The sequence below is a fragment of the Castanea sativa genome, chromosome 1 (genome assembly GCF_040712315.1).
Source record: "Castanea sativa cultivar Marrone di Chiusa Pesio chromosome 1, ASM4071231v1".
Classification (NCBI taxonomy): domain Eukaryota; kingdom Viridiplantae; phylum Streptophyta; class Magnoliopsida; order Fagales; family Fagaceae; genus Castanea; species Castanea sativa.
Genome location: NC_134013.1, coordinates 82879518 through 82893653, shown reverse-complemented (window position 1 = coordinate 82893653; position 14136 = coordinate 82879518). Strand labels below are relative to the sequence as shown.

Below are 14136 nucleotides of genomic sequence, written 5' to 3'. Positions count from 1 at the left end.
CCTCCATTTTCGGCAATGGGATTGCCACAAACCTTTTTTATTTTTTCCTTTTGGCACTCACGCACATGGGCACTCAGTGAAGCGGGCAGGGTTTGGGCAGAAGGAATTTCGGCAACACTGTTGCCGAAATTCTCAAAATTTCTCTCACCTTAGTTTGGATTTTCTCTCTCATACTTTTCTTCGAATTTCGGCAACACTGTTGCCGAAATTTACTCTCTCTCCTCATTTTCCCAAATAACTTCGAACAGTGACTATAACCCCAAAAAACTTTATTTTTACCAATATTTACCCAAAATACTCTAATAAAACATCTAGCATTAATAGATCTATTTTAATTTTCAGAATAATAAAATAATATATTTATTATAATAAAATAATATATCTAAATAAAAAGTAATGTGAACGCACAAATAAAAAAAAAAGCAATGAACACACAAATAAGTAAAATAATCAAAAGCAGTGTGAACGCATAAATAACTTTTTTTTTTTTACTGCATGCGAGCCAAAAAATATAGTTTTGACTCCACCATTGTAAGACACATTTTGGTATTTGGTGGTGCTAAAAATATCAATATATTTATTTAGCACCACCAATATGGATGGTCTTAAATACATTTCTTAGCTTAGATTTTTTACTTTTTTTTTTATTTTTTATTAGTTACAATATGCTGTTAACTCAGCAGCTCGAACTTTCCCTCGAAGATATGCCAATTAACTTACAAAGTTCCTCACAGTTTATATTTTCTACTATATATTTGCTTGGGCAGTGGCAGAGCTAGTTAGGAATTTATGATTGAGGCGCTAAAAATAAAAGAAGAAAAAGAAAGCTCATTTCAATATTTTTTTTATAAGAGATTTTCAGTAGTTAAGTACTTTATAACTTAATAGTTTTTAATTTGTAAATAGACCTAGATTTAGTGTTATAATTAAGATAAAAATTTACTTATTCGTTAAAGATTGCTAAAAAATTAAACAAATAGTCATTGAATACATAAAAAAATATAATCAAATAAAATCTTCCATTATTGTATTTATTTATATGATAAATTATATACTTTTATCAAACTAATAGTTTATTATATTATATGTTATATAAAATATCTATCAATTAAAAAAAAAAAGAATATAAGAAGAAGAATCACGTACTTGGGGACTGAGTACTAGAGAAAAAACAAGTTACTTTAACAAAATTAGAAGAGAGAGAAAGAGAGACGTGGTTAGTGGTTACTATGTTAATTAACATTGTTAAGTGTGGTTTTAATCATACACGTGGACAGTAGATTTTCTTGAAATTGAAATAACTTAAAGGCCCTCAAAAACTTCAAATTCAAGTTTAAAGAGCTTGAAGTAAAAGAAGATAAAAGAAAAGGGAAATCAGAGTCAAAGACAAGAAAGATGAAGGAGACAAATTGAGAAATTATGGAATGGAGAGAGAGAGAGGACTAAAACTGAGAAAATGGTCAAAGACTCACCTATGGGCTCAAGGTGAGTTGCTTAACAATTCAATTGTAGATTTAGTGGTGGTGTTGTGTTTTGTGGTGGTACGTGTAATTTTTGAGAAACATCGCCATCATAGCCAAAGTAAGCAAGAGGAATTATTATTATCTCTTTATAAAGAGATAGGAGCAAAGTTTTGAAACTTTTTCTTGAGATAATTGTTAAAAACTATATGTTTATCACAAGTTGATGAATACCTAGTTAATTTAAGTTATTGATATTTAAATTTATCACTAATCAGTAATCATTAATAGAATTGTAACTTTATAAAAAAAAAATTAATGGGAGAAAGGGAGGGTGCCCAAAAGGATATTGTTAGGACATATGTGAATCATGTTAGGAATATATGTCAATATAGAATTGACTAATCCTTTGACAAAGCGCACTTTACTTGTAATTGGGTAGATCTATGATGTATTTAATGCTTTAAGGAACAAGGTTTCAAGTTCAAGTGTTAAAGTCATGCAAATTTATCCAAGAATCAAGTGAAAAAGTGTTGGATTTTAAATCTCGATAGCTAGTATCTATCGAGGTTTAATAAGCTGTTTAAACCCGATACTCAATAGCTGCTCGATAGATAGGGTATCTATCAAGATTTAAGAAAGTCAGTTTTTTAGTTCTGATTTTCATCCAATCCGTGAATAGATGTTTGAGCTTTCTTTTCTCACAACCCTAAACATATATAAGGATTATTTTAAGGGCCGTAAAAGATGGCACAGTTGCACGAGTGTAAAGCAAAGTTGTGTTCATGCAAATTGTGACCGAAAACCTAATTTGCTCTAGTTCTGCTTTCTCTTGAAGAAACTACTGCGTTTGTACGCTGTTGAGTTTTGTGACCAAGTAACTTCGTGATCTTCATCGTGTTGATGAATTGAAGAACTTTGCAGCCAACATCTTTCTCAAATTGGTGATTAAGTCGCGTACTGGGATCCGCGCATTTATTGGTTAGTCACGTACTAGGATCCGCGCATCTATTGGTTACTCACGTATTAGGAGCCGCGCATCTATTGGTTAGTCACGTACTGGGAGCTGTGCATTAAAAGGAGAGATTGTCACTACAGAACAAGTCTAATTGTGTTTGGGGTAAGGGTTCAACTATAGGTTGTTATAAGATACTGGGATTCCTTTACTTGTAACCGCTTGTTGTGATAATAGTGAATTCTCGGGAGTGGTGACCTTAAAATCACCCGGTGGGGGTTTTTGCCTTGGAGGTTTTCCCCATTCGTAAACAAATCACCGTGTCAACTTTATTTTCCGTTGTATTTTATTTTAGTTGGTGATTTGTTTGTGCTGCCACACATATTGTATGTTAATTTGATTAATTAATCAACTTGACTAATTAATTGGTTAATTCATCACAAGGGGTCAATACATTCTTGGCCTATTAAGTGGTATCAGAGCAGACACACTCTGATTAAGTTTTAATCTTTATTATGTGATCCATTGACCCCTATTTGTCATGGATAGAGGACAGTCACTCATTATACCTCATTTATTTGATGGCACTAATTATGCATACTGGAAAGTACATATGAGAGCTTTCTTGTAGTCTTTAGATGAGAAAGTGTGGCAAGCTGTGGAGATAGGTTGGACCAAGCCGAAGGAAGCCCCAGCCGATTGGGATGATGCTAAGATCAAGGCGGAAAACTTTAACAATGAGACATTGAATGTTTTATTCAGTGCGGTCACAAATGAGGAGTTCAAAAAGATATCCTCCACTGAAACTGAGAAGGAAGCATGGACTGTCCTTCAGACAACCTATGAAGGAACCAAAGCTGTCAAGGATTCAAAACTTCAGAGGCTCACTACAAGCTTTGAAGAAATCAAAATGGAGGAGGATGAGTCATTTGATGAGTTCTATGCCAAGCTCAAGGACATAGTGAACTCAACTTTTAATTTTGGGGAAACCATTTCTGAACCTAAGATTGTGAGAAAGGTGTTCAGATCTCTACCTAAGAGATTTCATGCCAAGATCACTGCTATTGAGGAATCAAAGGACATTGACAAAATTCCTTTGACAAAGCTGGTTGGCAATTTGCAGACTTATGAGTTGGGTTTGACAAGGATAGGGAAATCTAGTAAAGGAAAGAGCATGACATTAAAGGCCAAGAGCAGTGACACTGATGAGTCTTCTGACGATGAAAATTCTAAAATGAAGTCCTACATCATAAGGCAATTCAAGAAGTTCATGAAGAATGCCAATGTGAAGGGCTTCGACAAGGATCGTAAGCAATTTAGTTCTTCTCAGTCTAAGAGCCAAGACAAAGGGAAGAAGGATGCTAGGGATGACATTCAGTACACTGTTCCCTCAGGACCTAAGTGTTTCGGGTGTCAAGGTTTTAGACACATGAAACAGGAGTGCCCTACATATCTCAAGACCATTGGGAAAAGTAAGGCACTTGCTGCTACATGGAATTCTAAATGCCTTCACCACCACTGTCAATCCTACTGAGGGGGTTGTAGAAGATGTGGATGAAGAAGAGGACTTAGTGGAGTCAAAGTTTGAGAAGATGGATGAACAAGATAGCATCCACACAGCCTATGCAAAGTTATACAAGGTCTCCGAAAAGCATGAGAAGTTGTATATGTTGGCCACCAAGAAGCTCAGTGATGTGGAGCTTGAACGAGAAGAAATCTCCACAAAGTTTGATGAAGCCAATCAGACTATTGGAGCATTGAGATTTGAGAATAATTTCTTGGTTGAGAGGACCAAGAAACTTGAAGCGGAGTTGTTCTAAGTTAAAGCTCAGCAGTGCAAAGCTTGATGATATGCTCAGTATTTAGAAATTTGCTTATGATCGAACCGGTTTAGGGTATGATTTCCCTTCTCCTAATACTGCTTCCTTTAGTACTATTGTTTTTGTTTCTCCTGCTAATAATGTTGAATCTGAGAACAATGATGTCAAAACTGTTTTAACTAGTGAGAACATAGATAAGGGTAAATCTATCTTATGAGTACCCCCTAAGCTTGCTAAGAAAGAAACTAAAGACCTTCGGGCTAAAAGGGGTAATACTCAAAAGCCTAAATAGAAGAAGCATCATATCTGTCATCATTGTGAAGCAACCAAACATACTCAACCTAATTGCTATAAGTGGCTAGCCACTCAACAGAGCAACAATATGATCTCATTGGGAAACTAGAATCAGTTTTCATCCTCTCTTATTCCTCTTAGAGATCTCCTCAAGGTCCTCATATTCCTTTTGAACTTGAACGGTTGCAATTCTTCCCCCTCTCTGCCAGTTTAAGGGTTCACTAAAAGGAAAGGTTCTTCCAAGGTGTAGAAGGAAAAAGACTTGAAGTGATTTAGTCACTTTTCTCTCTCTCCCTCTATTTTTTTGTTTGCATTACTTATGTGTTTTGCTTTATTATTTTAAGTCAGTCTAGTTTTTATGCATTGCTTTGCTTAACATGTTTTTGTTTGTTTGTTTTCAGTTTTTTTTTTCATAAAAATAAAAAAATTGAAAAATCAGAAAAATACAAAAATAGTGTGTGTTTGTGTACCTTGAATGGCCATTGAAACAAAATTTTCTAAATTTTGTATTTCTTATAACTTAGATGAGCATCTCTATGCACAACTAAGCAAGCGAACTTTGTGGCTCGTGTTAGTGATTAGTAAGATTAAGTAATCTCTTGTACTTAACACTTGTATCACTCTTTTTGACGAGTAGGACTAGAAAATCCTAAGAGAAAAACATAAATAACCATCTCACCACTGTTGCTCGCCAATCATGAAATGACATCTGTATGCTTTGGCACAACAAAAGTGCAATGTCAAAAGCTTAACATCATTAGGTATTTATTTTCTCTCTCTTATATGCCCATGCATGGTATGCTTAATAAAAGAAAAATATGCAAAGAGAAATAAAAGCAAAAAGTATTAAAAAAATTGCTTTATATATGATTGCAAGCGTGTCTTCTAGAAGACATGAGAGTTATAGGATGTATCTCTAAGGTGATAGTCTCCATCAAGCAGTTATAATCGTGTGTGAGTTAAATTAATTTACTCATATCTCAAATCGTCATAACATATAGACACTTATGCAATCTTGCGATATTTTTCACACATAACACACAATATTTTTTGCTACTTTTGATACATGTGCAAGTACAATGTGATTTGGCCATTACAAGGAATACATATATTAATGTATACTCACTAAACTATCTTAACTTGTTTTTGAAATATAAAATTGGTTAGACTTGTTTAGTGTGTGTGTATGTTTTAGATCTAAATGCTTGACATTTTTCTTGATTGAAAGATGTTTTTGAGAGCTAAAAATGTTGTTTGGATTTTTGATTGAGTAGCATGCTTGATTGTATTCATATATGTGTTTTTCTCATCTTTAAAAAACTGTTTTTAGCAATCTTGATAGCTTCTCAATACCTCTCAACAGCTAGGCTATCTATCGAGCTCTTCAGCTTCTTTTTATTGCAATCTCGATAGCTTCTCGACAGGTTCTTGATCCATCGAGAAAGTTTTTATCTCCTTGATAGATGCTTGATAGCCTCTCGATCCATTGAGCCCCTTATGCTGTGGACACCTCTGGATAGCTTCTCGATACCTGGATCTGTTGAACTTTAAATCTTGACACCTTTTGATACCTCTTGTCGAGAATTATGGATTTCTATATAAAGGGTTAGTGCGATTTCTTCTTCATTTTTCTCGATCTCTCTCGATCTTTTCTGACTTCTCACCTTCCCAAACACCTCTCTCTCACTCCAAACTTCATTCCCAGTAGATTTTCGGCCTAGATCAAGCTTTTCTTCTCTAGTAAGGGTATTTAATCATTCATTCTTCATGCATTTCATGCATTAGACCTAGATTTTTGGGGTTTTGAAATTTTTTTGGGGTTGTTCAAAATTGATGAGGTTTTTGCAAAATTTTGGGATGGGTTGTATATAATTGATCCTAAATGATCATGCATTACATCACATTTGCATTTTAACAATGTTTCATGCATTTTAGATGTGTGTTTACTTTGTTGCAAACTTGTGTGCTGATAGGTTTGGATTGGGCTAAGCCCATGCTTTTATTGTTGCATGTCACATGCTCATGCATTTTTCATGCATACGTACCTTCCATTTTCTATCATATTGATATTAAACTGTTTGGTGCTTTTCTGCTTGTCTCCCTCTCTCTCCCTCTTTCAGCCTGCATCATGGCACCTAAGCGTAAATCCACTCCGTCCCGGAATCCTTTTCATTTCGGGGCATCTTTTTATAATTCTACCTTATCTATGGTTCCATGATGAGAAAGCCCATAAGGACTTCTAGAAGAACTTTTCTCAACAAGAAATTAATTTGGAATGCCAAGTCATTTTGTCAGATTTCTCTGATACTGACATTCCCACTGTCATCTACTGTAGGGGTTGGGAGTCACTGTGTGGCGTCCCGGTCACTTGTCCTTTCGTGATCATACAAGAGTTTTACTCTAATATGCACGGATTCAATTATTCAGTACCTCATTTTTCTACTCGCATTTGGGGTACGCGCATTGTGGTCACTCTGGATATTATATCCGAGGTGCTCCACATCCCAAGGGTAGTGCATTTGGACTACCCCGGTTGTGATCAGCTTAAGACTGTGTCTAAAGACGTACTCATGTCTCTATTTTGTTAGACTCCTTTTTCTTGGGGTGATCGTCAGAACACCTATTGCTTGACCTTTACTAAAGGTCCGGGGTTCCTTAACATGGTGATGACATTCGTTCTCCAGCCATTGTCTCACTATAATTCCATCACAAAGCTTTGTGCTCGATTTTTGTTATCCCTCCTAGAGAACCTCTCTATTGACTTCCGTTCTCATTTCATCCTCTCCTTTATAGATGTCTATAAGGATATGGTGACCCGTGATAAGCTTATCTTTCCTTCAGCTATCACGAGAATTCTTCGCTATTTTTCTGTCTCCTTTCCCGTTTCTGATCATTTTCCTGTCATGTGTGCCACTGATGAGGCGACTGTCAGATAGAGTGAGGCCTAGCTTCGATCGAAGTGGCCACAGACTGAGACGGCGACACCTCCAGCTTCTTCAACTTCATCCACATCCGCTCCTTCTTCTTCTGCAGATGGTGTGACTCTCAAGGCAATTATGGTGCAGCTTCAGCGCATGAATGCTCACCTTGACACTCTCAGCGATGAGTTGTGTTAGGTGAACACCCGTGTCGGTTGTATTGCACGACGACAGGCTCGCCTTGGTGGCTTCGTTGAGTCTCCTACTCTTTCTTTAAAGACTTTTGAGAATGAGGACGATGATGGTGGCTCTGATGGCGGTGGTGATAAGGATGATGGTGCTAGCTCTTCTAGTGCTGATGATATGACTGCTTGAGTTACTTGCCATTTGTCATTTGTGACAAAAATGGGGAGTAGTTTTGGGATATGAGAGTAGTCATGTATTTAAGGGGAGAGTTGGTATAGAAGATTTTTGTTAGGGGGCGTGTCTATATTTGTTTGAGGGACGTAGTGAGAACTTATGTATCTTTTCTTTTCTTTATCCTTTAGATACTTTGTTCATGTATCTTTGGTCTTGTGACCACTTTGTGATAGCAAACCTTGTACTCTTTATTGATATATATATTTGAGGTTGTTAGTACATTTTCACCTATCTCTTTATGTGTTGTTTCTTTTCTCTCTTTATGCACATGCTTCTTATTACTTATATGCAATCTTTTATTTCTGTTTTACACTAATATGCCTTGATGAATTTTGTTTAAAGTGTTTCAGAAATATAGGTTGTCAAAGTTTTCCTTGCCATGAAATCTCTTCTTGCAAGGTTTTTCAAAAGTTTGTGTTAGGATAGATTTTATTGTATTCAACAAGTGTGTATGAGTTGAGTGATTTATGACTTCTCTCATATGTTCATTTGTTTGTTGTGGTTTTGTCACGAATAGACAAAGGGGGAGATTATTAGGACAAATGTGAATCATGTTTGGAACATATGTCAGTATAGAGTTGGCTAATCCTTTGACAAAACGCACTTTACTTGTAATTGGGTAGATTTAGGATGTGTTTAATGCTTCAAGGAACAAAATTTCAAGTTCAAGTGTTAAAGCCATGCAAATCTGTCCAAGAATCAAGTGAAGAAGTGCTGGATTTTAAATCTCGACAGCTAGTATCTATCGAGGTTTAATAAACTGTTTAAGCCCGATGCTCGACAGCTGCTCGATAGATAGGGTATCGATCGAGATTTAAGAAAGTCAATTTTTCAGTTATGATTTTCATCCAATCCATGAATAGATGTTTGAGCTTTCTTTTCTCACAACCGTAAATATATACAAAGATTATTTTAAGGGCCGTAAAAGGTGGCACAGTTGCACGAGTGTAAAGCAAAGTTGTGTTCATGCAAATTGTGACCGAAAATCTAATTTGCCCTAATTCTTCTTTCTCTTGAAGAAGCTACTGCATTTGTACACTGTTGGGTTTTGTGATCAAGCAGCTTCGTGATCTTCATCGTGTTGAATAAATGAAGAACTTTGTAGCTAATATCTTTCTCAAGTTGGTGACTAAGTCGCGTACTGGGATCCGCGCATCTATTGGTTAGTCACGTACTGGGAGCCATGCATTAAAAGGAGAGATTGTCACTACAGAACAAGTCCAATTGTGTATTGGAGTAAATGTTCAATTGTAGGTTGGTATAAGGTACTGAGATTCCTTTACTTGTAACCGCTTGTTGTGATAATAGTGAATTCTCGGGAGTGGTGACCTTAAAATCACTCGGTGGGGTTTTTGCCTTGGAGATTTTCCCCATTCGTAAACAAATCACCGTGTCAATTTTATTTTCCGCTACATTTTATTTTAGTTGGTGATTTGTTTGTGCTGCCACGCATATTATACGTTAATCTGATTAATTAATTAACTTGGCTAATTAATTGGTTAATTCATCACAAGGAGTCAATAAATTCTTGGTCTATCAGATATCAACTTGAGTTTTTTTTTCCCCCTAAAAAATAGGGTAACTCATTTCAAATTCATATGTTTCAACTTTTGTTCCAAAACATTTTTGGGTGGGGGGGGGGGGGGGCATGGGCCCCTTCGGTCCCAACGTGAGTCTGCCACTATGCTTGGGCATGTATGAATTTATTCATTTAATCCCATTAAATATATTTATTTGGCCTTCCTAATAATAGTCTAATGTATTTTCTAACATCTATGTATATGCTTCATAACCTAAATTATTCAAATATGAGAAAATTATTTTCCACGTTATTTTTTTTTAACTGCCATCATTCATTACGTTTTATTGCCTAAGGTAAAATACATTGATAGTGGCCAATGACTAACCCATTGGTGTGAGCACCGGATTCGATCACCTCAAAATTATTCAAACTTGACCTTTAGTTTATCAAAACATGATATGTGTTACGGTCATAAAAATACCCCTAACACTTTCAAAAAGTACTTATTAGTTCATTAGAAATCTCCCACAACCTAAAAACATAGAAAACATGCAATCTAACCGTTAGATTTTCATAATATATAAGCTGCATTAATTTTTTTAGTGGGAGTTATAGTCATTGATTAAAACCAAATTTACGCTCCGTTTATTTTAATGGAAAACCTTGTATAAAGATAGTTTTCCTTATTTTCCAATGTTTGGTAGCATAAAAAAATATGAGTCAAAGGAAAACTATCTTTGATCAATATAAAAAGTATGACTTATTTTTAGAGATTGTTTTCCATTAAATTTTTTTGGAAAACAATTTTATCTCACAGCAAGCTAAATAAGGGAAGTTAAGAAGTTGTTTTTCAACTTATTTAAAGTTGCTACCAAACATTGAAAAATGAGATAGTTTTTTAGAAAATGTTTTTTAGAAAATGACTCATTTTTTAGAAAATATCATTATTGAAACAAATAGAGCATTGTAGTAATCTACAACCAAGTTTATAGCAATCTACAGATTCTACTCTTTACTTTTTGTAAATTAAAAAAAAAAATCTCAAAAAAAAAAATGGTCTTCCCAATAATTTTTTTTTTTTGTATAATATAAAAATTACTCTATTTGAAAGCTAGCTTGAATTTCAATATTTTGAAATTTTTTTCCATACAAAAATCATCCTACAAAACAGAACCTAATGTTCTTCTTTTCCGTTTTGGTTTTGGAAAGTTCTTCTTTTCCGTTTTGGTTTCGGATTATTATTAGTACTATTGATTTTAACTAAAGTTGTCAAGAAAGCGATACTAAGTAAAATCGAGCGGTCAGAAAAACGCCACGACATAATAAAAACCCTAAGATCTCTCTCGTTAATCCCACATAATAGGACAGCTAGGGAAGACTATAAATATGCCTCACTCCTCACTCCTCGCTCCTCGCTCTCTCCCTGAAACCAAAACAAAGGCTCTCAGAATTTCTTTCTCACTCACATTGATTCGTGGCTCCAACAAATTATCAGAAAACACACATAACAAAAGCCTTATCTATATTCTTTCTGAAACGCAAGCTGTTTTGGTTCCAAAGTTGGGAAAGAAAGATTACAATCATTGTCATTGGGGTTTGACTCTTCCGACTGAGAAGTTCGTTAATTTTAAAGAAAAATTGTACTCCTCTTTTTTGAATTTTTTTTTTTTTTGGTTCTATATTTTTGGGTTTTCTTTATTTTTCTTGTTTGAATTTTTTGGGGTTTATTGCAAAAAGGTTTCGTGATTTTTCAAGTTTGGGAATTTCAAAACATTGCTACGTGAATTTTTATGGGTTTCAGGGGTTTTCAAGGGTTTTAGAGGTTGGGTTATTTTTAAACAGTTCTGAATTTTTATTTGATTTTTTTTTTATTTCCTTTTTCCGTTTGGGTTTTCTTGGTTTTCCTTGGGTTTGTGGCAAAAGGGATTTTGTGATTTGTCTCTTTAGGAAATCCAAAATTGTTATCTGAATCTCTCTGGTTTTCGTTGAACAGAGCAATCATTGGAGTTTTCTGAAAAGTCTCACATGGTTTATCTTGATCAAGGTGTGCCCATGGAATCTTCGAAGAAGAGGAAGACTAGAGGTGAAGGATTGTCTGTGACTGAGACATTGGCCAAGTGGAGAGACTATAATGCCCAGCTTCAGTCTTCTGGTGGTGATGTGAAACGTACTCGTAAACTCCCAAAGAAGGGGTGTATGAAAGGAAAAGGAGGGCCTGAGAATTCAGTGTGTAATTACAGAGGGGTTAGGCAAAGGACTTGGGGTAAATGGGTTGCGGAGATTCGCGAACCAAATAGGGGAAAGAAACTCTGGCTTGGGACTTTTGATACTGCAGATGATGCTGCCTCTGCTTATGATGAAGCCGCTAGGGCAATTTATGGTGCCTCGGCTAGACTCAATTTTCCAGAGTCTGTTTCCACTGTGTCGGGTCCTACTCCTGCAGGATTTGAGGCTTCTGCTGATGAAGAAAGTCATTATGCTGTCACGGAAGCTGCTAGTTTGGTGGAGACAGATGTAAAGGATGAGTCTACTGCTATGCCAAGTACAAGTAGTTTGGTAAAGGATGAATCTACTGGAGATAGTGAACAGAAGGAATTGCTGGCCTTTTCTGAATATGAGTTATTTGATGATGCAGAACTTATGGCACTATTAAAAGATATTCCTCCTGACTTCACGGATTCAGTGCTGGATTTTGGTTTTGATGTGAATCAACTTGGATTCCCTGACATTGAAGTTGACATGCCAAGTTTGGTGGACACAGAAGGAAAGGATGAGCTTGTAAATGAATATTTTGATGTGGGACAACTTGGGATAGGGAATTTCGCTTGTTGACTTCATGTAAACAAAGTTTTGATCATTATTTGTATTACTTATTGAAAAGTTTTGGGGGTATTTGTATTTTCTTACCGATTCTGATTCACTGTATAATTGTTAATTTTTTTTTTTACCTTACTGTTCTTTGTTTTTTTCCTCAACTGATAGGTTGCTCTATGTTTCTATAATTTCCTGTTAATGTGTTTCTATAATTGCTCTATACACATTCCTATGGTTGGTGATGCTGTCAAGATCAGTTATTTTTTATCTAAGTTTTTGTTTTGAATATTTAATGCTTTTTACAAATGGTACATTCGGGAATTTGGATTGTTATAATAGGTTATTTGATGTGTTTTGGTTCAAGATGTTCATCACATCTGGAATATTCATTAACTGCATTTGAATCAAAAGCCAAGTGAGAGGAGGATAAACGGAGGAACTGAACTGGGATGGCCTTGAACTAGGAGATTGGTATTGAAAATATGTCAATTAGTCTATTTAGGGGCTTCTGTCAAGTAAATGAGATTGATGGTTCATTGTGGGTGCTTCGTGGTATGGCTCAAAAGATGCTAAGAGCTTTTGTACTGCTTGTTTATTATTGTTTAAGATTGGGAGGAGCCATACTATGGCCTCGTTTTTTTTTTTTGCAGAATAAGCAAATCCCTGTTTAGTATGTTTGTTGCTTGATTCTGAGGGTTGCTGATGTGCTGATAGAACAATATAAGCTGCTGGTTGGTGAAATTAGTGGGTGTACTTTATTTGGTGCATCTATTTGTTTTCTATGGATGCAGTTAAGACATAAATTTTCTTATATGTGTGTGTTTCTTTTAGACATGAATTCATTTCTTCTGAGTCTGATCACATACCCACAAATTCTATAACCCACAGTTTATTGTAGTATTGTTTACCTGCTATGTTAAAGTTGCTTTCCCAGACAAGAGCTTAAGTTTTTAAATAACTTTGTGAATCTTTCACAAAAATTGAACCTTCTATTGAGGTGAAAGTGGTTATTTGGTAGTTTCAACAAGGACACTGGTGTAAGTGAAATTAGCAGATTATTGAGTCTCCACCCATTACCACACATGTACACTGAGAATATAGAACGAGGTAAAAAGATCCTCCCTTGACTTTGCAATCTCTTCTTCACTAGGCCTCCTGGCATTGTCTCTAGGAGTCAAAGATGGCCATATCATCACATAATGGCATGAGATCTTGAAAATTATTTTATAAATCACATAGTAATTTGTTTTTCTTGAAAAATAACTTGGGTAAAACTATGAAGACATTTGAAAATAAAAACAGGATATAAAGTTATAAACAAAAAAAAACAAAAACAAAATCTAAGGCAAATAGAGACACGCTTGATCACTCAGTAATTAACTTTTGTTCGTCAAAAGCACTCACAACTAAAATGGCCGTCCACAAGGTAATTTGTTATGGAAAGCTCTCAAGGGTTTTAAGTCAATGAATTTTAATTACACTAATTTTTCATAAGATGAATTTGTATCTTTCTAATGAAAAATACTAAAGCTACTATTAAATTTGAAAATTAAGGTTTAGAATCCTAGTATTGGCTTTTTATCAATTTTAACAAATTGATTGAGTTAAGTCTAAGTGATAATTAGCCAATTACAATCCAACAAGGATAAAATAATAAATGGGAAAAATTCTTTAAGGCCTAACCTAATAAATTTTTTTTTTTTTTTTTTTGATACCATAGAAAACATAAGGATACAGGACACAAGTTAAATTAAATAAGATCCGGAGAGATCCAACAGTAGTGGATCGGAAATTTTGCAGCTAGAGAAGCTACTTCTAACACATTACACAGGGTAGCTTTAGGTATAAAAAATGGTGTGAAGAGTGAGACCCTATTGTGTTAGAAAGTGAAGGTCTACATCATAGTTTGTTCTAGCCACCTTTGTTGACTTCT

At 35.2% G+C, this 14136-nt stretch overlaps 1 protein-coding gene across 1 annotated transcript; it reads left to right on the top strand.

Moving 5' to 3' along the window:
• Positions 1-11436: 11436 nt before the first annotated feature.
• LOC142638761 (uncharacterized) lies at positions 11437-12271 on the top strand. The gene has a single exon (XM_075812830.1). The coding sequence runs from the start codon at positions 11442-11444 to the stop codon at positions 12219-12221; it is 780 nt and encodes a 259-aa protein (XP_075668945.1). The 5' UTR covers positions 11437-11441; the 3' UTR covers positions 12222-12271.
• The last annotated feature ends 1865 nt before the right edge of the window (positions 12272-14136 follow it).